A 26,367-nucleotide genomic window follows, 5' to 3' on the forward strand; every position below is an offset into this window, starting at 1 on the left:
GACATAACACAATAAACCACGTGATCTTAAAGTTGTTTTAATATAATATTGGAGAAAAATAACGGTTTAAAATCTACGAGAACACCTGACTAAAAAAGGTTTATTCAGTCGTACTTATAATTATATATTAAACATTTGTTTTTTCTGTTATTGATCGCTGTCGAGTTTAGGATGTACAAACTGTGTATTCCTTGTGCCCAAAAAAGGGGTTGAGGACTTGAGGTGTATCAACAATATAGTTAGTTCGATTTGTACATTCTACCTGCTTGCTCATTTCGTTCCACACGACTGTACTGTATTACAATATTTATTGAACTTAAAGTGGATCTGTAAAAACAAGTATATATTTATACTTTCAAAAGCATTTTATTGCCTCCAATGAGCCACATTACGAAAGGTGTCGCTTAAGCCAAAATTATTTACAGCTTTTGCCTTTTGGAGCGGGAGTTTTAACCACGTCAACATTTCAAATTGAGTGGTCGTGAGAATGTTAACAATAGATATCGAGACGATTTAAAAGGTCATTTAGTCATTACATTAGTGCTACGAGGATAAAGCAGTTTTAACTTCAACTTGTGGAATGACCCTTAATCAGTGATGCAGGGTTTGTCAGAAAGGTTTGTGTAACCGGTTTGTCCTTAATTAATTTGTTTATAAATTGGCGGTAAATGCCTCAGCATTTGATCGACCTGGTTACCTCCACGGCTACACGTGACACGTTATGTGTAAGCTTAACTAACTTACTGTGTATATAACTATAAGTTTTAATATCGTCTATTGCCTCAGGCTCATGGAAACCGTGGCCGATGCACTTGCGGAGGCCGAGCGTGAGCACGTTCGATTGGAAGGGTTTTTGCACGAGTACAGGCCTCTGCTCAAACCATGGTGAGTTCGAGCGACGTCTGGTCTACCACATGGTTGAGACTGAGACTGTGTGTGACTGTGACACGTGACTGTGTGTGTCAGACTGTGTGTGTGTGTCAGACTGTGTGTGTGTCAGACTGTGTGTGTGTCAGACTGTGTGTGTGTCAGACTGTGTGTGTGGCAGGCTGTGTGTGTGGCAGGCTGTGTGTGTGGCAGACTGTGTGTGTGTCAGACTGTGTGTGTGTCAGACTGTGTGTGTGTCAGACTGTGTGTGTGTCAGACTGTGTGTGTGTCAGACTCTGTGTGTGTCAGACTCTGTGTGTGTCTGACTGTGTGTGTGTCTGACTGTGTGTGTGTCTGACTGTGTGTGTCTGACTGTGTGTGTGTCTGACTGTGTGTGTGTCTGACTGTGTGTGTGTCTGACTGTGTGTGTGTCTGACTGTGTGTGTGTGTCTGACTGTGTGTGTGTGTCAGACTGTGTGTGTGTGTGTCAGACTGTGTGTGTGTGTGTCAGACTGTGTGTGTGTGTGTCAGACTGTGTGTGTGTGTGTGTGTGTGTGTGTGTGTGTGTGTGTGTGTGTGTGTGTGTGTGTCAGACTGTGTGTGTGTGTGTCAGACTGTGTGTGTGTGTGTCAGACTGTGTGTGTGTGTGTGTGTGTGTGTGTGTGTGTGTGTCAGACTGTGTGTGTGTGTGTCAGACTGTGTGTGTGTGTGTCAGACTGTGTGTGTGTGTCAGACTGTGTGTGTGTGTCAGACTGTGTGTGTGCGTCAGACTGCGTGTGTTCGTCAGACTGCGTGTGTTCGTCAGACTGCGTGTGTTCGTCAGACTGCGTGTGTTCGTCAGACTGCGTGTGTTCGTCAGACTGCGTGTGTGTGCGTCAGACTGCGTGTGTGTGCGTCAGACTGCGTGCGTGTGTGTGTCAGACTGCGTGCGTGTGTGTGTCAGACTGCGTGCGTGTGTGTGTCAGACTGCGTGCGTGTGTGTGTCAGACTGCGTGCGTGTGTGTGTCAGACTGCGTGCGTGTGTGTGTCAGACTGCGTGCGTGTGTGTGTCAGACTGCGTGCGTGTGTGTGTCAGACTGCGTGCGTGTGTGTGTCAGACTGCGTGCGTGTGTGTGTCAGACTGCGTGCGTGTGTGTCAGACTGCGTGCGTGTGTGTGTCAGACTGCGTGCGTGTGTGTCAGACTGCGTGCGTGTGTGTCAGACTGCGTGCGTGTGTGTGTCAGACTGCGTGCGTGTGTGTGTCAGACTGCGTGCGTGTGTGTGTCAGACTGCGTGCGTGTGTGTGTCAGACTGCGTGCGTGTGTGTGTCAGACTGCGTGCGTGTGTGTGTCAGACTGCGTGCGTGTGTGTGTCAGACTGTGTGCGTGTGTGTGTCAGACTGCGTGCGTGTGTGTGTCAGACTGCGTGCGTGCGTGTGTCAGACTGCGTGCGTGCGTGTGTCAGACTGCGTGCGTGCGTGTGTCAGACTGCGTGCGTGCGTGTGTCAGACTGCGTGCGTGCGTGTGTCAGACTGCGTGCGTGCGTGTGTCTGACTGCGCGCGTGTGTGTGTGTCAGACCGCGCGTGTGTGTGTGTGTCAGACCGCGCGTGTGTGTGTGTGTCAGACCGCGCGTGTGTGTGTGTGTCAGACCGCGCGCGTGTGTGTGTGTGTGTCAGACCGCGCGTGTGAGTGTGTCAGAGTGAGTGTGTCAGACTGTGTGTGTGTGTGTGTGTGTGTGTGTGTGTGTGTGTGTGTGTGTGTGTGTGTGTGTGTGTGTGTGTGTGTGTGTGTGTGTGTGTGTACGTACGCACGCACGCACATTCACAGTCTGTGGCCACTCTCCAGATAGGCCTTGAACACAATTTTCGTTCTACCCTTCTGCTGGAAAATGTTCATTGGTATCACAAGAAACGTGAGTATCTCAGTTTTCAGTCAAAATATGTTGCGTGAATAGGTGAGTGGCAGGTGAAATGATGAGTGCTTGAAGTGGGTGACCGTCAGCTCATTTTGGTCCCGCACACCATTCATCATGATTTAGCTTAGGTATGAATCACGAACGGTCACAACAACGAACACAACTGAATGGCACAGTAAAGCATCAGATTGGTTACACGCAAGAATGGTGTAGAACGCAGAACAATCGGTAGTCCTGTTGTAATAGCTTGTTCCTTGGATGGCCAAGGGGTATCGTTGGATTGAATAAATGTTGTAATTTAACTACATGTTATATATTTCAAAGTTGTTAACACTATTTGAATGGTGATGGATTTTCCTATTTATTGGTCTGTAATTATATTAGGCTAATGTCATCTGTCTGTCTCTCCCACTCTGAAACACAGAAATGCTCCTCGGAGAGAAAAGAAAGTTCATCCAAAGTTGCTTCAAATTAATCCAAACCTATAGGAACATTGAAAATTTTTCAAATGGACCAAAAATTAAACCTGGGCAGTGTATAAGGCAACAGACTGCTGCCTTGATTGCTCCCAATTTTTTTTTTTATTGGCTGTTAAAAAATATGATTTTGGAATTTCACAATACTCTATAGTCTATACAGTATATTTAATAGATTAATGCTGTCTGTCTCCAGAAACGCTGAATTGCTCTTCAGACACGATATACTGTATTACAAAAAAGTTGCTTCAAATTATTCCAAACCTACGGGAAAATTATAACAATGAGTCAATATAGCTTTTTCAACCAGCAGAAGAATAAAAGGTTTCCTTTTTGTTTTAATTTGCTGTCGTGGTATTTTTTTACCATGGGCTTCCAGCTTGTAAATATTATTTATACAATTCTGTCAAATATTAAGGTCATATGCCACGGTCTTTTGAAATACCAATCATTTGGCATCGTACATCATTCGGGTTGAATTTTGTCATCCAAACAATTTTATCAACACCGGACGGAGAGTGACATTTTTGTTGCTTTTTATCGTGTTAAGACAATGGACCAGGGAATGACCATGAATCCGTCCCCTGCCAAGAAGAACCTGTTATTACAGTATGACGAAGAGAGGCACTGACCAGTTGGTCGACACCACATCATCATCCCTGGCCAAATTATTTTAATGTACGAGGGACATGAATGATTTTATACATACAGATCTGCTCTAGAGCATGGGGAAGTGATCGAGTCCAACTTCTGTGTACCTGTCAGTTATCATCGCCTGTGCTATCAAAAATGCACATGTCGCGAAGCGAGACAGCGAAGGACCATCTGCCTTGACAGGAGTAAATAAAAGAACATCAAGGTCTAACTCTGCCCTCTGGGCCGGTGCTCCTGCCTCACACCTAGCCCGACGTCACGCTGTTGAAACCAAAGCTTTCAGAATCATTGGAATCTCCTGAGATGAAGCTAACTCCGAGGGCCTTTCACTCACTCACCGCAGGCAGGTTGGTGGTCTTTCTGTCTTCTACCGACTCCTCTCCGGCCTTCCTCCCCCAGCTCTCTCTGTGCTCTGTCCCCCAAATATTCCTACAGGTCGCACAAGATCTGCCTGCAACCCTCTTATGGTTAAACTGCCAAAATCTAGGCTCTCTGCTCACCTTCACTCTTTTATTCCCCTTTTCTCCCGCCTCTGGAACAAACTCCCCCACTCCCTTCAATCCCACTCCTCCCTCCAAGTCTTTAAAACAGCTGTTCACCACCATCTCTTATCTTCCCCCATCCCCAAAAAAAAGAAGAAAAAAAAAGGTTGTGTCAAGAAACATGGCGACTTCAAATTGATCAACATCATCACACCAACAGTGATAATGGCAATACAGTCTGTTGCAGAAAGGATTGGGGACACTTCTTTGCTGACAAAAGTTGAACTTGAGGCTCTAGAAGGGAAGTACCACAAAAATTGTCCACTCCAGATAGTAAAGAGCTGATCGCTTGAAACGTACAAGTGTGGATAGGATACATCTGTGGAAAATTCAGAAGTATTTTCTCGAGAATTTGATTTGCTGCTTCTTGATATCCAAAAGGATATACAGAGTAGTGAGGCCAATTATATGAATGCATTATTGCAAATCTCCCAAATCACCTACCAGAATGTGGTCATGTTGACGGTCAAAATTATCACGCTTATGTAGGAGCTGTGCTCCCACGTCAATCGGAAGAATGGACGCGACAAAAAGCTGGAATTCGTCCGAGTTTCTTTATTGTCACAAAACAACTCGGGTACTCTGAAAAGCCCGTTTATCGGGCAGCAATATATATACACACATTATCCCGGAGCGTTTGCCCGGGAAAGGCGAGAGGGGGCGTGGCCGGGCGTCCTGGCCGCGGCCTGGCAAGTCGAGAGTGGTGATGATGGCGTGGTGATGATGGCATGGTGATCGCTCCGCGTCCTTGGTAGGTGCAAGGCGATTGTGTAAACCCAGCGGTAGCCGCTACACACGTCCCCCCAGAATCGACTTGCACCGGCAGGGTCAATTTGAGGGGGGTCCTGATGACCCGGCTAAAGCGACCCTTGGCGGGTCGTGTGGTGGTGGGTGGTCGAGTGGGGGGCACCGTGGACGGGGGGCGGCCTCGCCGCGGCGGAAGGGCCAACCGTGGCGGTTGGTCGATGTCCACGTGCGCCGGCTTGAGGCAGTCCACCGCAATCCGGTCCGACCTGCCGCCGATGTCGATGACGAACGACTTGTCGTCCCGTCGCAGGACCCGGAAGGGCCCGTCGTACGGCGGCCGGAGTGGCCCCCGATATGCGTCATGACGCACAAAAACGTACTCCGCTGTGCGAAGCGCTGGGGGGACGTAGGACTGGGGGTCACCATGGTGGGATGTTGGTACGGGGGCAAACCGTCGGGCGGCCTCCTGGAGGTCCGAGCGCTGGTGAGCTGCGGACCAGGGACTGGTAGCGTCGGGCATGAATTCGCCCGGGACGCGTAGCGCCTGGCCGTAGACAAGCTCGGCAGTGGATGCCCGGAGGTCCTCCTTGGGGGCCGTGCGGAGGCCCAAAAGGACCCACGGCAGCCGGTCGGCCCAACCGCCGTTTTGAAGGCCGGCCATGAGCGCGGCCTTCATGGAGCGGTGGAATCGCTCGCACAACCCGTTGGCTTGGGGGTGGTAGGCTGTAGTACGGTGGAGCTTGACCCCCAGGTTGCGGGCGACCGCGCCCCACAGCTCGGAGGTGAACTGCGGTCCGCAGTCTGACGAGATGTCCGCCGGTGCGCCGAAGCGGGCGACCCAGGTGGCGATGAAAGCCTGCGCCACGTCGGCGGTGGTGGTGGAGACGAGGGGAATGGCCTCCGGCCACCTGGTGGTCCTGTCCACCATGGTGAGCAGGTGTGTGAACCCCCGTGATGGGGGGAGGGGGCCCACCAGATCCACGTTGACGTGGTCGAAACGTCGTTCGGGCACGGAGAAAGGTGCCAGCGGGGCCTGGGTGTGTCGGTGGACCTTGGCCTGTTGGCAGGCTGTGCAGGTGCTGGTCCAATCGCGGACGTCCCGTCGAAGGCCGTGCCAGACGAATCGCGCCGACACCAGCTTCTGGGAAGCTTTCCGGCCCGGGTGGGAAAGGCCGTGGAGGGAGGCGAAGATGCGGCGTTGCCAGGTAACGGGCATGATGGGGCGAGGCTGTCCTTGGGAGACGTCGCAGAGCAGGACAGTGTCCGCGAAGGGGATGTCGGCCAGGCGGAGGCCCGTGTCCGCCGCCCGGAGGGCTTGCACCGTGGTGTCGGTGGTTTGGTCCGCCGCCATAAGCGCGAAGTCCACGCCAAGGTGGACCGCGTTCGCGCTGGCCCGAGAAAGACAGTCGGCCACGGCGTTGCTTTTGTCGGCGATGTGCCGGATGTCCGTGGTAAACTCCGACACGGCGGAGAGGTGGCGCTGTTGGCGGGCCGACCACGGCTCCGTGACCTTGGCCATTGCGTAAACCAACGGCTTGTGGTCGACGCACGCCGTGAAGGGTCGGCCCTCCAGGAGGTGGCGGAAATGGCGAACGGCCAGGTGTAGACCGAGGAGCTCACGGTCAAACGTGCTGTATTTGAGCTCGTTCGGCCGGAGCTGCCGGCTGAAAAAAGCGAGTGGCTGCCAAACCCCGTTCACCCATTGCTCATGTACGGCGCCCACCGCGTAGTCGGAGGCATCTGTGGTGAGGGCGATGGGAGCGTTGAGCACCGGGTGAGCGAGCAGTGTTGCGTCGGCGAGGGCCCGCTTTGAGCTTTGGAATGCCGCGTCCATTGCTGCGGACCAGACGATGTCGTGCTTGGCCGGCTTGCCCCGGAGGGTTTCGTAGAGGGGCCGCATGAGTTGAGCAGCGCGGGGCACGAAGCGGTGATAGAAATTCACCATTCCCAGGAATTCCTGCAGGGCCTTTATGGAGCGGGGACGCGGAAACGTGGTGATGGCCTCGACCTTGGTTGGCAGCGGCACGGCCCCGTTCTTGGTGATGTGGTGGCCCAAAACATCAACGGCCGTCGTGCCAAAGTGGCATTTGGCCGAGTTGACGATGAGGCCGTGCTCGCTGAGGCGCCCAAACAGTGTTCGGAGGTGGAGGAGGTGCTCGGCCCGGGACGTGCTGGCGACGAGGATGTCGTCCAGGTAAACGAAGAGGAACGGCAGGTCACGCAGCACGCCGTCCATCAAGCGCTGGAACGCCTGAGCCGTGTTCTTGAGGCCAAACGGCATCCGTAGGAATTCGAATAAGCCGAACGGCGTGATGACGACCGTTTTAGGGACAGGTACCTGGTGATATCCCCGTATGAGATCGATTTTTGAAAAAATGACCCGTCCTGCCAGACGGGCGGAGAAGTCTTGGATGTGCGGGATCGGATACCTGTCGGGGGTGGTAGCGTCGTTAATGCGGCGGTAGTCGCCACATGGGCGCCAGCCGCCCCCTGGCTTTGGGACGATGTGTAGTGGCGAAGCCCACGCGCTATCGGAGCGCCGCACGATGCCGAGGTGTTCCAAAGCGTCAAACTCGGCTTTGGCCACGGCGAGCTTGGCTGGGTCGAGGCGGCGGGCTCTGGCGTAGACCGGCGGGCCCGTGGTTGGTATGTGGTGCTCGATCCCATGTCGTACTGCGACGGCCGAAAACGTCGGCCGCGTGAGGGCCGGGAACTCCGTGAGCAGGCGAGCAAACTCGTTCGCCCCTGGGAGGGCGCATGCCAGCTCGGTCGGAGCGGAGCTGCTCAATGTGCATACCAGGGAGCTGAAGGTCTCGGCGTTGATGAGGCGACGCCGTTGGACGTCCACCAGCAGTCCGTGTGCGCAGAGGAAGTCGGCGCCTAGCAGAGCCATGGGCACGTTTGCGGTTGCAAACGTCCAAGTAAAGCGTTGGCCGCCGAAGCAGAGGGTGACGTTGCGCGGGCCGAAGGTGCGGATGGCCGATCCGTTGGCCGCAACCAAGGAGGGGCCGCAAACCGCGGACTGCCTGTCCTGATCAGAGGCGGGTATGACGCTCAGTTGGGCGCCGGTGTCGCACAGGAAGCGCCGTCCGGACGCTTTGTCCGTGATGAAAAGTAAGTTGCCCGTGTGGCCGGCGCTCATGGCTGGTAATGAACGCCGGCCCGGCCGTTTCCCGGCCTGCCGAAGGTGCACGGGGGTCGGCATGTCCGGGCCTTCTGTCCGAACCTGGCATGATAGTAACACCACGCTTGGTCAGGTGGAGGCCCCGGTCGTCGTGCTGGAGGTGGTCGGCTCGGCGTAGCGGCCGCCAATTGCGTCGGCAGTTCGGTCGTCGACCGTGCCGGGTGCTCGGGCGCCATGCGCGTTGCGTCGGACGGCGGTGGGCCCCAGGTCGCTGCTGCAATGCGTTGGCCTGCCGCGGAGATCCTGTCGGCTTCCCTGGCGAGGGCGCGGGGATCCATGATCGTCGTGCTTGCCAGGGCGAAGCGTACCGGGCTAGGCAGCTGACGGAGGAACAGCTCCCGGAACAGGAATGCCGGAGAGTGCTCGCCGAGCAGCGAAAGCATGTAGTCCATTCGCTCAGACGGGCGCGTGTCGCCGAGCTCGGGCAGGTCGAGCAGGCGCCGTGCGCGTTCCGCCGATGGGAGGGCGAAAGCGTCGAGGAGGAGCTTTTTAATCGCGCCGTATTTGTCAGCGGCTGGCGGGCTCTCGAGGAGGCTCAGGACGCGGGCCGCGGTGGCTGAACCGAGTGCTGCTACCACATGGTGGAAGCGGGTGTCGTCGGCCGTGATGCCTCGCAGGGCGAACAGGGAGTCCGCCTGGGCGAACCAAACCTCCGCGTGAGCCTCCCAGAAGGTAGGCAGTTTAAGGGCAACTGCCGTGTCCATGTCGGTAGGTCACCAATGTAGGAGCTGTGCTCCCACGTCAATCGGAAGAATGGATGCGACAAAAAGCTGGAATTCGTCCGAGTTTCTTTATTGTCACAAAACAACTCGGGTACTCTGAAAAGCCCGTTTATCGGGCAGCAATATATATACACACATTATCCCGGAGCGTTTGCCCGGGAAAGGCGAGAGGGGGCGTGGCCGGGCGTCCTGGCCGCGGCCTGGCAAGTCGAGGGCGGGCATGCCCGGGCATGCCCGGGCATCCCGGACGCGGCCTGGCAAGTCGAGAGCGGGCGTGCCCGGGCATGCCCGGGCGTCCCGGCCGAGGCCTGGCAAGTTGAGCGCGGGCCTGCCCGGGCGTCCTGGACGAGCCCGGCATGGTGATCGCTCCGCGTCCTTGGTAGGTGCAAGGCGATTGTGTAAACCCAGCGGTAGCCGCCACACTCATGTATTTTTCATATTATACCTCGTATATGTTTACCCGCCACTCCCCTGTTCATGCAACCTAATTTTTCTCAAAGGTGACACCCTCAGCTTTATTGTGGTACCATTGAACCTTTTCTAACAGAAGCATGCAATGGGGCCACCAAATATAGCTCATGTGCTTCTGGGGCTATCAGCAAGGTGAATGCATGTTGAAATGCTCTTCACATGGTTTTGTTTTATTACTTGCAAAATCGAAGATTTCTCAAGTATATTGGTCGGTTGCGTTTGTTTGCCTGTTTGCCTGTTTGTCTGTTTGTTTGTCACTCACCTACAGGTCACAATACCAAACCGATCGTCATGAAACTTCACCAGTTGTAGAGGTCGTCACAGTTGAGAAGCCTATTAATGAGGTCAAAGGTCATCTGGAGGTCGAATTTCTAAAATCGCCATTTTTCATCCGATTGATTTGAAAATTGAACAGCATTTGTATATTGAGTCACTAAATAGGGACACCAACTATTTTTGAGATCAAAAGGTCAAAGGTCAAACTTCCAAAATCATCCATTTTCATTTGAAACATCATTCATCCGATTGACTTAGAAAATTTTACATCATTTACATAATGCCTCACTGAATTGGGAAACAAACTATTTTTGAGGTCAAAGGTCAACTCTAGGTCAAACTTTCAAAATCAATGTTCATCTGATTGACTTGAAAATTTAACAGAATTTGGATAGTGCCTCACTGAATTGGGAAACCAACTATTTTTGAGGTCAATAGGTCAAAGGTCAACTCAAGGCGAAACTACTAAAATCATCAAAATAAAACAATCTGAAAAATCGTCACTTTTCATCCTATTAACCTGAGCTTTGATCAAGATCGTCAATTTTAATCTTGATGAAATGTACAATTTGATGGATCAATGGCAACCTTTTTTGGGGGAAGGGCGTGGATTTTTCAGGTGTCGTGCTCTGCATGACGTCTTCTTGTTTGTTTGTTATGGAGGACAGGAAGACGAGGTGCAAGGAAGATGATGTTGAATATGCTGGTTCTCAGACGACACAAGCAGAAGGTGAAAATCTTCTTTTTATTTTGGCCTTTTTAATCCCATATGTTCGCTGCCGGTATCTTTTTAAAGGGGCAGTACACCCTTAAATATCATGGGTTTCGATTTCGCTATTTCGACCAATCGCGGGCAACCTCTCTGCGTACCTATTTAGTTATTGTGGGGCATGATTTCAACCATTCATGTTGTTTGAGCTGAGTTGCGAATCATTGTATTGCATCCACATGGGTGATTTAACTGCTCCATGAAGTGCTTGAGTGTCGTATTCCAGTCCCATGATCCTAATATTGAAAGTTTGGATAAAAGCCCTTTATGTTAAAAAGCTCTTATAAAAAAAAAAAAAAAAAAGGTCGAGGACCAAACGCAGAAAGTGTCAAGAGGAAGCATTGTGCACATACAAACATTTTTCACGAGGAATCGGGGAAGAAGAAGAAGATTCGGCTTCCATAAGCGTCAGGGTAGCTGGAGAGGTGGCGTCGGCAGACCATGTTGCTGCAGCGAACTACCCACCGCAGCTCAAGAAACTGATCGAGAATAATGGATTTAGGCCTAAGCAGATCTTAACGCTGACAAGATGGGATTATTCTGGAAGAGGATGCCGTCCCATTTCTTCCTGTCCCAAGCAGGACTGTAATGTTTTGTTTTTTTGTTTGTTTTTTACATTTTAATTTTAAAGATAAAAGTCTTGTGTTTTCTATTTTGCATGTTTATTACCATCACCAGAGGAGGGGGCATTGCATTTCTATCCATTTGTCTGTGTCCGGCTGTCCGCACAGGATGTGAGTTATGTGTATTAAGTACATTAGACCCTGAAGAACCCAAAGACCCCTAAAGCCCTTTACAACTCTAAGACCCTTTGAGACCTCTAAAACCTACTATAACCCTAAGACACTTTAGAACCCTAAGATCCTTTAGCCCCTTTATAACCCTAAGACCTTTTTTACCCTAAGACCTCAGTTATGACCCCTTAGGCCCCCCAAGACCACAGTCAAGACCCAAAAAACCTTGTAAGACACTTTAGAACCCTTCACGACACCCTAACACCCTTCAAGAAACCCGAACACCCTTCAAGACACCCTTACACCCTTCAATACACCCTGACATCATTCAAAACCCCAACACCCTAGTTAAGACCCCTAAAACCAATTAATAAGACCCCTAAGAGTTTTCAGACCCTTGACCCCTAAGATCCTTTAGAACCCTATGTCCCTTTAAACCCCTATATAACCCTAAGACCCTATAGAGACCAGTAAAACCTTTAGACTGTTAATGCCCTTTAGGACCCTAAGACCCTATATACCCAGTCACTACACCCTTTATAATCTTTAAATCTCTGAGACCATTTAGATCCTCTTAGACCATTTTATAACCCCAAAGACCCTCAAAATCCTTTCTACCCTTTGACCTTCACACCTTTTAGTACCCTGTATACTCCTTTGACCTTCGACCCTTTTTAGACGTTGAAGACCCTTTAGACCCCTTCAGCCAATTCCGACCCTTTCGACACTTTACACCATTTCGACACATTTACACCTCTTAAGACTTTTAGACCTTCCGACCATTTGACCTTTACAACTTTTCAGACCTTTGACCTTTATACATTTACAACTAGACCATTTAGACGTTTCATTTGCAATCAACAACCTTTCTTTTAGTACTTCCTTCCATTTATTTGCCACACAAAATACACCACACAAAACAAGTCCTTGTGACGGTCTTCAATTTCTTATTGCTCTTTCTTGTTTCTATTGTGATGTGTTTATTCTTGGCTGCTGCCTTCCTTCATCTACGTTTTCCCCTTAATCCAGGAACCTAACCCCATTTTTCCCATCAGGTCTAAGTATTAACTTTTTCAGTTTTGGAGTTTGCAGCACTTTCCAGCAACGCAACACCCGTGATGTATAAGGGTTTACTGTGCCCATTGTGGAAGGTCTAACCAAGTGCCCTTTGTGCACAGGTGATTCATCCATGGAAACCAAGGATCTAAAACTCCTCACCGAGGCTTTAGCTCGTGCCTTCAGGGTAAGAACACAAGAAGGTTCCGTTCCTGAAAACAAAGCATTTGTTGAAGCGAAGAGTAAGGATGGAGATTCATCAAAACCTCATCGGGACGCATCACAGGACAGGCTGCCTGGACATGATTTGTCTGCTCGGAAAGGTTAGGTTTATTTGTCAAGATATTCTTCACTTGTTTGCATTAACATTTTCAAGGGATTTGGAATGTTTGTGAGGAATTTTATTAGAGATGGTGTATGTGTTTTACCTCACTTTTTAATCTTTTTATTTTTATTTTTTCCTCTAAGGCAAATACACAAGGAAAACTCGAGTCAAATTTGGCAGGAAAAATTTGGCAACCAGAAAGAACACGCGGGCCTTGGGGTTGACCACCTCAAACCCATCCAAACCATCAGCACCTCTAGGAAGGACTCCTAAAGGACAGACTTCCGGAGCAGTTGGTTCCTCAAAAGCCAACGTGAGGCCTTCCAGTGTGTCGCTCTTTGGAGTTGATGCATGTGTGTGGAATCTCGTACCTGCATCAGGTCCTTGCACGATGGAGGGGGCTGTGCACGTATCATCGGAAAGAGAAAGTGAAGATGATGCTCAAGGACAGACGAGAGTGAAAAAGATGACTGACGATACAAATTCGTTTTTTCTTGAAAGAGATGGGTAATTGGATGTCCATTTTGTTGAAGGTTACTGTCGTGTTTGGACTTGTTATAGTGATGGACCATACAATAACCAGCATTTGTTGTTGTTGATGTTGTTGTTGTTTGGTTTGTCATTATATAATTTTCAAAAATACAGAGCTGTAGAATTGAGGATAAATCGGAGGCAGTGGGGGGGGGGGTGTGTGTGTGTGTGTGTGTGTGTGTGTGTGTGTGTGTGTGTGTGTGTGTGTGTTAGATTTTTCATTGCCATGATAACTTGTGAACTACTCGAGGGATTTTCACCAAACTTGCACAAGTATTGACTGTGATGCAAAGATAAACCGATTCAAATTTGGGATGTGATGTGTGATGTCATGTGACCGTTGAAAACCATTTTGCATATCATAACTTGAGATAGAAGCATCTGATGTTTTCACTCTTCTACTTAATTCTCTCTCTCTCTCTCTCTCTCTCTCTCTCTCTCTCTCTCTCTCTCTCTCTCTCTCTCTCTCTTTCTCTTTCTCTTTCTCTTTCTCTTTCTCTTTCTCTTTCTCTTTCTCTTTCTCTCTCCTCCTCTTTCTCTCTCCTCCTCTTTCTCTCTCCTCCTCTTTCTCTCTCCTCCTCCTCTTTCTCTCGCCTCCTCCTCTCTCCTCCTCCTCCTCTCTCTTCCTCCTCTCTCCTCCTCTCTCCTCCTCTCTCCTCTCTCCTCCTCCTCTCTCCTCCTCCTCTCTCCTCTCTCCTCTCTCCTCTCTCCCCTCCTCCTCCTCTCTCCCCTCCTCCTCCTCCTCCTCTCTCCTCCTCCTCCGCCTCTCTCCTCCTCCTCTCTCCTCCTCCTCCTCTCTCCTCCTCCTCTCTCCTCTCTCCTCTCTCCTCTCTCCTCTCTCCTCTCTCCTCTCTCCTCCCCTCCTCCTCTCCTCCCCTCCTCCTCTCTCCTCCCCTCCTCCTCCTCTCCTCCCCTCCTCCTCTCTCCTCCCCTCCTCCTCCCCTCCTCCTCTCTCCTCCCCTCCTCCTCTCTCCTCCCCTCCTCCTCTCTCCTCCCCTCCTCCTCTCTCCTCCCCTCCTCCTCTCTCCTCCTCCTCCTCCTCTCTCTCCTCCTCCTTCTCTCTTCATGTGACCTTTCAGATGTAACAGTGGGTTGACGACTAACGCAGGTGGAGTCATATCCATAGACTCATTCACATCAAATTCCATTTTCTTTTTTATGTAGTTTTTGAGCCAAGGTATCTCAGATAATTATTCATTCCCTCCTGATGTTACCAGGTTTCAGTTTTGGCAAATGCCCACCATCCTCGGCACTGGAATGCTCCATATTGGAGTTCTTGGACAGGGAAATGAAGCTCGTTTGTCATTTGAGGATGTAGATGTTGATATCTTGCGGTATTATTTCTGACTAAAATTTTGGCCACTATCTTCCGGTGTGTATTTTGCATGTTAAATTATTGCGGCCCTTTTTTAATGTTTTCTTGTGTGCCATTATTTTACCAGAAAGGATTTGGTTTTACCTGAACGATGGAGAAAGCTTTACACGAACAATCAAAGGTGAGATTTAGTGTCTTTTATGTAATAGTATATGCAGTATTTTGGTTTCTTCAGAACATGGTCTTTGTGACTAAAGTGGCCATATATTTAGCCTCATCTGTATGCTTTCACACCTGTCTGTCTATCTGTTTGTCTGTGAACAGGATAACTCAAAAAGGTTTGTACAGAACTTTTGGTGGACAGGTTTGGTGTGTGACAAGGACAAACTGATTAGACTTTGGTGGAGATCTGGATGCGGATATGATGTTTTTTTATGTGACTCTTCCCCGTTGAAAGTTAGGGCCAAAAACGATACATAGCACAATATCTCAAATTATGGACATATTCGGACAAGTTGGTGGACAGGTTGGGTATATGACAAGGACGAATTGATTATATCTTGGTGAAGATCCAGATTTTAAAAGTGATTCTGCACCATTGAGAGATGTAGCCAAAAACGATATCGACGGATTTTGAAAAAACTTGGTGATGACTTGGGTAGGGACAAGAACAAGCTGATTAGGTTTTTTATCAAGATCCGGATCCAGATCTGGCCTATCTGATCAGTGCGATACAAAACGTTAAATGTTCTACCGTGTGCTGTTCTTGTTTTACAGATGCATTCATGTGGTGGGGAATTGCATGTGGGAGGGGTGGAGTCCTCATTTCCACCATGTTTACAAACATTACAAATCGATAGCTCTTAATTACAAGTTTTGCTAACTTATTATCGTGGTGTAAAAGTCTGAACTCACCAATAATAGTGTTCACTTGACTTTAGGCTTCGTGAGCAAGCTTTTCGACTCGAATCCCGCTGTTTGCCTGAGGAGGAGATTTTTCTCAAGAAACTTCAAATGATGGTAAATTGATATACTTTTTAATATTTTCCAAAAGCCAATCTATCCGTTGAAATTTAACCTTTTCCTGAAAGAAAGTTTCACTTCGACAGATGTTTTTTTTTGTATTTATGATTTGTGTTCACTTTCAGACGCTGTAGTTGATGTGAGTGGGGATCATTCTCGTACCAGGCGCGGCCTACTTTCTTGTTGCCTGCATCAACTTCATTGATGAATTCGGGGATATTTTTTGAGCAGGAACTATGACTAAATGGCGGAAGTTATGTATGCACCGTACTGAAGGCGTGGGAGCAGGATTTCTAGACAATTGAAAAAGCAAGCAGCTTGCACAGCATACCGTCTAAATGCTCCTAAAAGCTAACTGCCAACATGCAATCCTAGTTCGCACGGGATGGTGTAAGTCCCATGGGTCCTGTCGAGGCGGAGACCTTCGTGGCTGAAATACGACAAATGGCTTTGGAGATCTCTGCTGTTGTTGAGGATCATGAGGTTGAATGTGCCGATGAGCAATGTTTTGGTGAGAAGTGTTTCACCATTCCGGTTTGTTCCGTGCAGCATGCATTCATTCGCTCGCTTTTGGCAGAAGCATTGCCTTTCTTGAAAACGCCACGCACCTGATAATCTGTTCGCACAGAAAGCTTTGGGTGGAAGGAATCTTACCGCAGCCTGAAAACAATGGAGCTTCTTCTTGGCCTCGTTTCGGAACTGCAGGAAGAGACATCTCTCATCGAAGCTGGTAAACGCTCATTGTAATCTAATCACATACATACATCTCGTACTTCAGCATGATTATTACCGTATTTTCACACTGTAAACCTCCCGTACCTCGGGAAAACATGCTCTCAAAAAATTTCAGGCATGTATAACCTGCACACTGGTATACCCAGCATGCCAGGGTGTGTTCAGTTAACAGGTTTCTTGTAATGAACCCGCCAAGTGGCTTAAGCACTCAATTCCAAACCGTTGATGAGGAACAGCTGGATTGGCAAGGCCAAGGTAGCTGCTTGGTAACTGAACACAACTCAGGTCTTTTGCAATCCATGTTGTCATCACTCTTGTCCTCCTCTTCTCTAGAAATCAGCTAAAAAAAATTCGTCAACTTTCAGTTTGAATTTGGCCATGAAACGTTTACGTTCTTTCTTTTTTTTCTTTTTACTGAACTTCCACTGAACACACCCCCACACTCTCCATCTCCGAGCTGAAGTTCAGCTGTTTCACAGTGACACAGAATACGAGGACTTTATTATATAACAAGTGTTGGTTTGGCGAATGTGTTGGATTGGCGCATGTGTTAGTTTGGTACATGTGTTAGTTTGGCGAATGTGTTGGTTTGGCGGATGTGTTAGTTTGGCGAATGTTTTGGTTTGGCGAATGTGTTGGTTTGGCGCATGTGTTAGTTTGGCGAATGTGTTGGTTTGGCGCGTGTGTTGGTTTGGTGCATGTGTTAGTTTGGCGAATGTGTTGGTTTGGCACATGTGTTAGTTTTGCGAATGTGTTGGTTTGGCGAATGTGTTGGTTTGGCGAATGTATTGGTTTGGCGTTTGTGTTGGTTTGGGGAATGTGTTGGTTTGGCGCTTGTGTTGGTTTGGCGAATGTGTTGGCTTGTTGCATGTGTTGGTTTGGTGGATGTGTTGGTTTGGCACATGTCTTGGTTTAGCGAATGTGTTGGTTTGGCACATGTGTTAGTTTGGTGAATGTGTTAGTTTGGTGAATGTGTTGGTTTGGCGCATGTGTTAGTTTGGCAGATGTGTTGGTTTGGCGCATGTGTTGGTTTGGCACATGTGTTGGTTTGGCGAATGTGTTGGTTTGGCACATGTGTTTGTTTGGTGAATGTATTGGTTTGATACATGTCTTGGTTTGGCGATTGTGTTGGTTTGGCGCATGTGTTGGTTTCGTGCATATGTTAGTTTGGCGAATGTGTTGGTTTGGCGATTGTGTTCGTATGGCGAATGTGTTGGTTTAGCACATGTGTTAGTTTGGCGAATGTGTTGGTTTAGCACTTGTGTTGGTTTGGCGAATGTGTTGGTTTGGCTCCTCCTATTATTAACTTTATTATGAACAAGCTTATTAACTTCTTTCTGGAACTGAGTATTACAAATCAACAAAGCAGCTCCATCAGCAAACTCCCTGTTACCTTCTCCATTCCTCACACTATATCCGTAACCCCATGAACTCCCTCAAAACCGTTCATACTCCTTCCCACATGTCCATTTAGGTCTTCTCCTACCACAACAACTTCCTCATCTTTCACGTTTTCCATCAGCTTCTCTATTGCACACCAGAACTTGTCCTTCTCTTCATCGCTCCGACCGACCTGCGGAGCATATCCCGAGATGATGTTCACCAAGAGCTTTCCAATCATCATTTTCACCATCATCAACCTTTCACTCACTCTAGTCACACTCACCACACTGTCTACAGACTCCTCAGAAAACAGGACCCCAACACCATGCACGCCTTCCGGGCACCCTTGCCACACAAACTTGTATTTCTGTCCCTGCCTACCCTTCACCATTCTCACACCACTTCCCATCCATCTCGTTTCCTGCACACAACATACGTCCACTCTTCTTCTGACCAATACTTCCACCACTTCTCCTGATCTCCCTGTCATTGTCCCGACATTCCACGTCCCAAAACCTCAGAAACGGATCTCCACGTGGGTCATCAGACGTTTTGTCGTCATAAATGGAGTGATTTCCACCCTTGCTTTGATCGGGTTCCCCACCTTGAGTTTTGACGAGAGGGAGTGAGGTCCCCCATGGGGTACTTCGGGCTGTACCCTGCCCATACGTAGTTGTAATTGTCATGGTTCTCTTTTTGAGGCAATGTTTTTATGGCCGGATGCTCTTCCTGACGCCAACCCTTTTCGTCGCCTCTTACCACACGCAGGGATACGGTGTACCTATTCTAAACCGGGGTACACACGGGGTGCACACTCCGGAACAATCGGTAAAAAATTTTTTAAACAAGTGATCATAAGTTAGTGTAACCCTATGTGTCGTGAGATGAAAGCACAAAATAACCTGTAATGGTTTCAATATCGACACATGGCGATATGCTATGGGTAAAGAGGTGGGTAGAAACAAAGGAGGGGGAGCGGGGGTTGGGGTGTGTTGGTTTGTGGGATATAGTCCTGATAAAAAAACCCTTGGATGACCACATTATGTGGAATCTCTATTTAAAGTCAGGGAATCCCTGCTCAGTTTACGAAAGAGTGGATCAAATGCTAATGGTAAGTCAATCACCGGCATGATCAACGTAACAGTTTCTTCTGTGTGCCAAGCCTCCAAGATACGTCTTCTGGTCCTCTTAGGAGTAGAACCCAAAATATTTACCTTATCCCACAAAGGTGTGTGCCCTTCCTTAAGACCATATTTGGCAATAGCAGATCTGTTGGGATAATTACATTCAAATGCCTTCCGATGTTCAGTAATACGCTGACCTAAGGTCCTCCCCGTCCCTTCCACATACTCGGCTCCACAAACACAGGGCACAGTGTACACCACACCTGCCATATCCTTCCTCGGAAGCCTGTCCCTGACCCTCATAAGAGCTCGTCTCAGGGTGAAAAACGGTTTGAAACAAACCCTCACTCCTGCCGATTTCAAAAATCTGCCGACCCACTGTGAAAATCCCGGTATTCTGAAGCCTTTGCGCTCAACACATTCTGAAGATGGTCTACTTCTCTCATATTGTCTTCGAAGGTAGATGGTAACTCACGTGCTCTTTCTGAGAGGGTGTGCACCACAGATCTTTTGTGCTCCATTGGATGGCAGGAATCGAAATCAAGGTAGCGATCGGTGTGAGTTGGTTTTCTGCAAACGGTTACCTTTAGGGCTCCTTTGGGATCCCTTGTTGCGATTGTATCCAAGAAGGGGGGGGTTCCATTTCTCTCTTCTTCAAGGGTGAAATTAATGGAGGAAGAAGTTCTATTTTTGGCCTCATGTATGGTGTCCACTTTATCTGAGGGAAAGATGACAAATATGTCATCCACGTAACGGAACCAAACATGTGGCTGCACGAGTAGGGATGGAATGGTGCGTTCCTTCAAATCCTCTATCACCATGTTGGCAATCACGGCCGATACCGGGGAACCCATAGCGGTGCCAAAACTTGTTTGTAATATACCCCATTAAACACAAAGTAGGTGGAAGAGAGGCAAGTCGAAAGCATGTCACATACGTCCATAGGACTTAAGGATCCCGCAGTCTGTTTCCACCGATTATCTTCCATCAAACGCCAATTCGCCACCTCGATCGCCAGAGCTGTGGGAACGTTGGTAAATAACGAGACAACATTTTGAAATAAGCAGGAGTTTAAACGGTTTAGGTTTAAACGGTTTCATTTAATAATGTTTAAACTTCCCCTGCAGTGTTGTATTATGTTGTATATTATGGCACACTTTTCTTCTTCTTCTTTAAAAGGTTATCTTTGATTTTTTTATTATTTTTTTGGATACATAATCGAGGCTCGTGAAAGAGCTAACATTTATCACACAAACAAATCAAACAGACAAACAAACAAAGTGTATAAAAAGGGGAGCGGTAGACAAGATGGGGAGAGAAGGGGAAGCACATAAACACAACATTTGTGAGGGACATCGGGAATGTGTGGGAGGGAGAGGGCTTGGGGGGGAGGCAGCATGGGAAGGTAGAAGGAAAGGAAAGGGGAAAGGGAGGGGAAAATCGTGGGAAGGTGAAAATCTTTGATGTGCTCACCAAATTTCTTCACTTCAAATAAAAATTCAATCTCTTACAGTTCTTTCTTTCTACATTCCCTAACCTCGCCTGCATTCCACCCCACCTCCAACGTTTTCAAACGGATCTCTGACTCGAAAATCACAAGAAACTCATTTTGCAATAAATGTTCGTTTTCCATTAATCGTACAACACATTCTAAAATCCAAACTCACTCCTCCCCTCCTAAACTCTCCCCCCTCACCCCTCCCCTCCTAAACTCCCCCCATCACCCCTCCCCTCCTAAACTCCCCCCTCACCCCTCCCCTCCTAAACTCCCCCCTCACTCCTCCCCTCTGAAACTCCCCCATCACCCCTACCCTCCTGAACTCCCCCCTAACCCTTCCGCTTCAAATCTCCCCCCCTCGCCCCTCCCCTCCTAAATTCCCCCCCTCACCCCTCCCCTTCAAAACTCCCCCCCGCCTCCCCTCTCCCCTTCAAATCTCCCAACCCTCCATTTTTCTTCAATTCCCCCCTCTCACCCCTCCTCCTAAAAGCATCCTCCTCCCCACTTCCTCTCACTTCCAACTCTTACCTCCATCTCCTCCAACCTTCTTCCTCACTCTGCTGCTCCCCTCAAACAACACTTCACTGTGCCTCATCCAATCACCATCAAACCTTTTTGTCATTCTCGTCCTTCCCTTTCTCCTAGCTCTTCTGAAATCTCTGACACACTATCAACAGCTCTCCCTTCCACCTCCTCCTCTTCCTCATCTTACCCTACCCCTCCCCTCCCCTGTCCTGTCCTGTATCCGATGCTCCCCCTTCCTCTTCCTTAAAGGTATGGACCTCAAACATCCGGGGCCTTCGCTCAAACCTGATTGATCTCTCCATACAGATTGCTTCTGACAAACCAGACTTAATCTGCTTAACAGAAACTTTCCTCCTTCACGATGTCTCTGATTCCTTAATATCTCTCCCTGTTTACTCCCTCCTCCAGTATGATAGACCTGAGCCTCGTCCTGGAGGTGGGGTTGCTATCTTTATCAATAACTCTCTTCCTCACTCTCCCTGCACTGCCCTCTCTCCACCTCACCCCCAGGAGTACCTCTGGCTACGGCTTCCCCTTCGCTCCCACCTTTTGTTCATATGTGTGTTGTACCGTCCACCAAACAGTGATGACTCCATCTACATCTTGCTGTCTGATAACATGGACCAACCTCTATCTACTCATCCCAACTCTCTCTTCCTCATATGTGCTGATTTCAACTGTCATCATGCCAGCTGGCTGGATGTGGGTACCTCTCACTCCAGCTGGCTGGATGTGGGTATGTCTCACTCCAGCTGGCTGGATGTGGGTACCTCTCACTCCAGCCATGGCACCTCAGCAAAGGACTTTTGGGACGAACTGGGACTGAGACAATCTGTCAATTTCCCGACCCAGATCTCAGTCAATGGAGCATCTTCTTTTCTGGACTTAGTTATGACAAACTTCCCTGCAAATGTATGTTGCTCTTCTTCTGCTCCAATCGGTTCTTCTGATCATTTGCTTGTTAAAGTGGATATCTCTCTGGCCATTATCAGAGAGCCTCCTCAGCGTCGACGAGTCTGGCATTTCACTCAGGCCGACTGGCACGGTCTGCAAGCAGCCATCAATCATCTAGACTGGTCTCCAATCTCTACTGCCTCTGACATCAACTCTTCCTGGGAATTCTTCCAAAGTAAACTGTTCTCTCATGCACAGATTTATCCCATCTTTTCTTCAGTTGTCATACCCTTCCTCTCATCCATGGTACACTGAATATTGTGGTGAGGCAGTTGCCCTGAAACAACTTGCCTTTGCCTCTTGGAAGGCAAATACAACTGAAGGCAATCTCAGTTCCTTTCACAAAGCTCGGAACAAGTGTGTATCTACCGTCAGAAGAGCCAGGAAGCACTATCTCTCTACTCACAAGACTGAACTCTTAAACCTGTCTTCCTCTTCCAAATCCTGGTGGCGTCTGGTCAAATCTGTGTTTGTTCCCCCTCCATTCCCTCCCTTACCTCAAACGGTGACACAGCCGACACCGCATGTGACAAAGCGGAATGCCTCAACTCTGTGTTTGCCTCAAAATCTTGTGTCCCAACCCCATCTCTCTCTGTACCCACCGTACCCAGTCGAACTCAGCTGCTCCTGAACTCTGTGTCCTTCTCTCTTGACAAGGTGGAGAAGTTTCTGTCAAACCTCGACTCTGATTCTGCAACTGGACCAGACGGCATCAGCCCCAGGGGTCCTAAAATTCTGCTCTGCCGCTCTTTCACATCCTCTCTCAATTCTCTTCACCCTCTCTTTTGCTCAAGGTCATCTGCCATCTGCTTGGAAATCAGCCAACATTACCGCTTTACACAAGAAAGGTGCAAAAACAGAATTGAACATCCTGAACAAATCAAGATGTAACAAAACAAAAGGAACAGGAGGGAGAGAGGGGGAAACACCAACAACAGGGTCGATGGATACATGGAGACCTGAACAAATAATGGATATGGAGATGAATAAGGGGCAAGGGAGGACTAATGGGTTGGACAAGATGGATACAGAAGCAAACTTCCAAGAAGGAAAAACAAAGTTGCAATGTGTTGTGGGTGGGGAGAGGGTAGGGCTTAACGGGGTAGAAAATATCATGGTTTTTGGATGGGGGATGATTTGACAGCAATCATCGTTAGACTCACCGTTACACCACAACTCTTTTTCTGCAAAAGATTATGGTTTGCCTGATATAGAAAGGGCTGAGATGGAAGCCAGAATCATTACAAAACGCTTTTTATATTGAGCATTGGATCAGGAACACATGGTAAGTCGTTGCTTTTGAAGTTCATGTTTGGCCACGTAGCGCAGGTTTTTTGTTGTATGTCATTACGATAGTCCATATAGACAATGTCATGCCATTGTTGTAACTTTTCCTCTGAACAACCTTCACTGCATTGATTAAAATGATTTCTTGTGGTTCAGCTCTTCAGCAGTGGCAGCAAGACAGACAACAGTTGTGTGTTCCAGAACCACCTATTTTGCTTGAACAATCGGATTGTGCCCATGGGCTTCGACCTCTTATTCTGTCGTACAAAACCCAGAAGGAGTTGCTAACCTGGGAGCAACTTCGCCACGAGGTCAACGAATTGCAGCAGCAGTTGCGTCTTCAGCAGGTTTGTGCATTCATGTTTATCCCATGTAGTTTGCTCACAGCACGTATCTTTGCTTGTGAATACCATGCGGTTCCCAAATGTTTGATTATTCGGTTCATGGTTTGAACAAATTGCATAAATCGGGGATGTATTTCGTTGTCTTAGAAATTGTTTGCTTTTGAATGCCACCTGTTTGTGTTCCTCCACAGGCCATAGCTAAAGAGTTGCTTCCATTGATCAAATCCATGGAAACAGACTCTGTGGACTTTGCCTCAGTCTTCCGTGCGGCCTATTCTTTGCTGTGCGAGAACAATCGTCACTTCCCTTCGCTCGTGGTTGATTCCTCAAGATGAACTACACTGCTCTGCGAGCTTCTTTACTTTGTCTTGATATACGACGTCCTCTCGTCAAGATGAATTCAGACAAGGATGGTTGCTACTTTTACATCCCACTGATGTTAAGATGATTGCTCTTATTTTGTATTTTTTTTTGCTATATATGCAATTCTTTAAGGCTTACATATGGTATCTTGTACATATTACACACGACATTTGGACATGTTCCCACGAGACCTTACAACATTTATGAATTTGCCTTTATTCCAAACATGCTTCACTCATTCCTTTGTTCACTTCTCATTTCATTCCTGGAATGGGAAGAGCCATCTTTGTCTGCCTGAAAGGCAACCCAGTAATAGTGGGGTGGCATTGCAAACCTGTTGTGCACGTTTTGATAAAAGCACCAAATTTGGTCTACAGGTAGATAAATACATTACGGAAAAAAAAAAATCAGGATATTGGCGTATCACAGATTTGATCGCTGACGGTTGTGGCAGCCATTTTACAAAATGGCCACCAGCTATTTCAATACGATAAATATTATGCAGAAATCTGAGGATCAAAGGGTGAAACTAAAGGCCGATTTACACATTTACAAACATAAACTTGCAAATGACACGAAATATGTTTATTTGAAATACAAAAGTACCAGGGGGCCAATTGGACAATTGGAGAGGCCAAACTACAAAAATAAATCAAAGTAAGTGTATATTGTATGGATAACCAAACTTATTATGAAGATAAAAAACAATGAAAATTTAAAAACACATCCGAATAATAGTATTATTAAATATTAAGTGCATTCCCTCTCGCACGCGTGCAGGGCTGTGCGTTCAAGTCTAGTCTTTTTGCATTTGCAGTGCTTAATACAACCCTTCTTTCACTTGCATGAAACCAGTTCACAGCAGGTCTGGTTTGCCTCACGTAGTGTCTTGTTGTCCAGTGTGATTGGTACAAACCTTCTTCCGTTTTGGTACAGCCCCAGCCAGTAGGTGGAAGTAGCTCTATTGATTGTAATGATTTGATACAACATCTTGTACATCTATGATTATGATGAGTATTATTTATGTTTACAACTGGAGATATTGTGATGCGGCTAGATTCGGAGCTAGATATAATTTTGGTGGATAAAATTGAATATAGAAGCAATATGCAAATTTCTGGGAGCCATCGGCCTTAAAAAAGCAACATCTAGCTCCCAGGAAGCTAATATGGTACCACTGGCAAAACTATTCCTCACTGGTGATCTCCCTCTTCGCTATTTACCAAATGAGTTAGCAGACCACCACCAATGGGTGATATTCTCGTATTGTGCAGGTTAATGAGGTCATTAAAACAATAAACATCACAATAAATCTGTTTTAAGAAAGTGTATATTTTTCAATATGTAAATCAGCCTTTAATTTCACCTTCTGGTGCTCAGATTTCAGCATACGAGTGAACTTATTGGAACTGCTGGTGGCCATTTTGTAAAATGGCCGCCACTGCCATCGGGGGCAAATCTGCAATGCCCCATATCCAGATTTGTTCATAATGTATTCGTCTACCTGTGTGCCAAATTTGCTGCTTTTATTTAAAAAATGCAAAATTGTTGTCAATATTGTTGCTATGCCACCCTACGATACATCGCTTCATTACTCTTGTTGACAGATAAGTTGAAGCCTGTTTTGTGAATGGGCTGAATGTTTCCATCATCCACAAAAATCAAATTTTCTTTGTGGTATTAATAATGTATACAGCTTAGTACATACACTTTCTATGAATAAAGGTAGTACAAATTTTGCATTCCTGGTTAAGGCCTGTTTGCTTTTCTTTCTGAACCCCTGTATGATAACGATGTAGTGAATGCCCCCTTCTGTCTGGTCGCCCAATACCAGATCTTCAGCACGCTATACCGATGTAGCTTCTACCACCAGATTGCAATAAAGGAAGAAAAACAGTACACAGCTTTTGATTGAAGCTAACCAAAGACTGTACCAGTTCCTCCAAATCCTTTTCAGCGTAATCAATGGCGTTCTGGTTTCCAACGCATCATAGACGACATCACAGCTGAGGAAAATCTCCATGATACACTTGCCTATGTGTACAATGTCACTATCTGTGGCAAGACACAACAAGAGCAAGACACCAATCTTGAGAGATTCCTTCAGGCTGCCAAGAAGTCCAACTTGACCTTCAATTTTGATAATCTTTTCTGCTAGCTCCATCAATCTTCTTGGTTACTCTATCAGTAATGGCTCCATTTGACCAGACCCTGAATGCCTTCATACCCTCCAGGAGCTGACACTACCACATGACCTGCCATCTCTACTTCAGGTAGTAGGTATGTTCTCTTACTATTCACAATGGATTGTCAAATTATCTGACAACATCCGTCCACTTTTACAAAGTAAAAGCATTCCAGTATCAGCTGTTCATGCTGAAGCTTTCAAAACTCTCAAAAGAGACATAAATAGAGACTGCTGTTGTAATGGCTATAGATGATGCTGTTCCTTTCATAGTAGAGACTGATGCATCTGATCATGCCATCGCGGCCACATTAAATCTGTCAGGTTGATCTGTCGCATTTTTTCTCAAACTTTCAAAATCAGCAATGCCACTCTGCTCTGGA

General features: G+C 47.6%; 1 protein-coding gene across 2 annotated transcripts; it reads left to right on the forward strand.

Annotated features, from left to right (window-relative positions):
• Positions 1–380: 380 nt before the first annotated feature.
• Positions 381–25,539, forward strand: TEDC2 (tubulin epsilon and delta complex 2). 2 transcript variants are annotated; one of them, XM_078778826.1, is made up of 11 exons: positions 381–617; positions 787–885; positions 10,502–10,563; positions 12,515–12,715; positions 12,861–13,224; positions 14,691–14,744; positions 15,505–15,583; positions 15,962–16,097; positions 16,215–16,316; positions 23,249–23,439; positions 23,628–25,539. In XM_078778826.1, exons 1-11 carry the CDS (start codon positions 598–600, stop codon positions 23,769–23,771), a joined length of 1,452 nt encoding a protein of 483 aa, XP_078634952.1. In that variant the 5' UTR covers positions 381–597; the 3' UTR covers positions 23,772–25,539. The 2 variants fall into 2 exon arrangements, with proteins under 2 accessions (XP_078634952.1, XP_078634953.1); XM_078778827.1 differs by having other exon boundaries at positions 431–617; positions 10,497–10,563.
• Positions 25,540–26,367: the final 828 nt, after the last annotated feature.

This window comes from Myxine glutinosa, chromosome 5 (assembly GCF_964187855.1).
Source record: "Myxine glutinosa chromosome 5, kmMyxGlut1.1, whole genome shotgun sequence".
NCBI lineage: Eukaryota > Metazoa > Chordata > Myxini > Myxiniformes > Myxinidae > Myxine > Myxine glutinosa.

Coding starts and splice junctions, on each gene's coding strand:
- TEDC2 (XM_078778826.1), top strand. CDS start 598: ATGCAGGGTTTGTCAGAAAG. Junction 618..786: donor ATGCAGGGTTTGTCAGAAAG/GTTTGTGTAACC, acceptor CTATTGCCTCAG/GCTCATGGAAACCGTGGCCG. Junction 886..10,501: donor AGGCCTCTGCTCAAACCATG/GTGAGTTCGAGC, acceptor TATGGAGGACAG/GAAGACGAGGTGCAAGGAAG.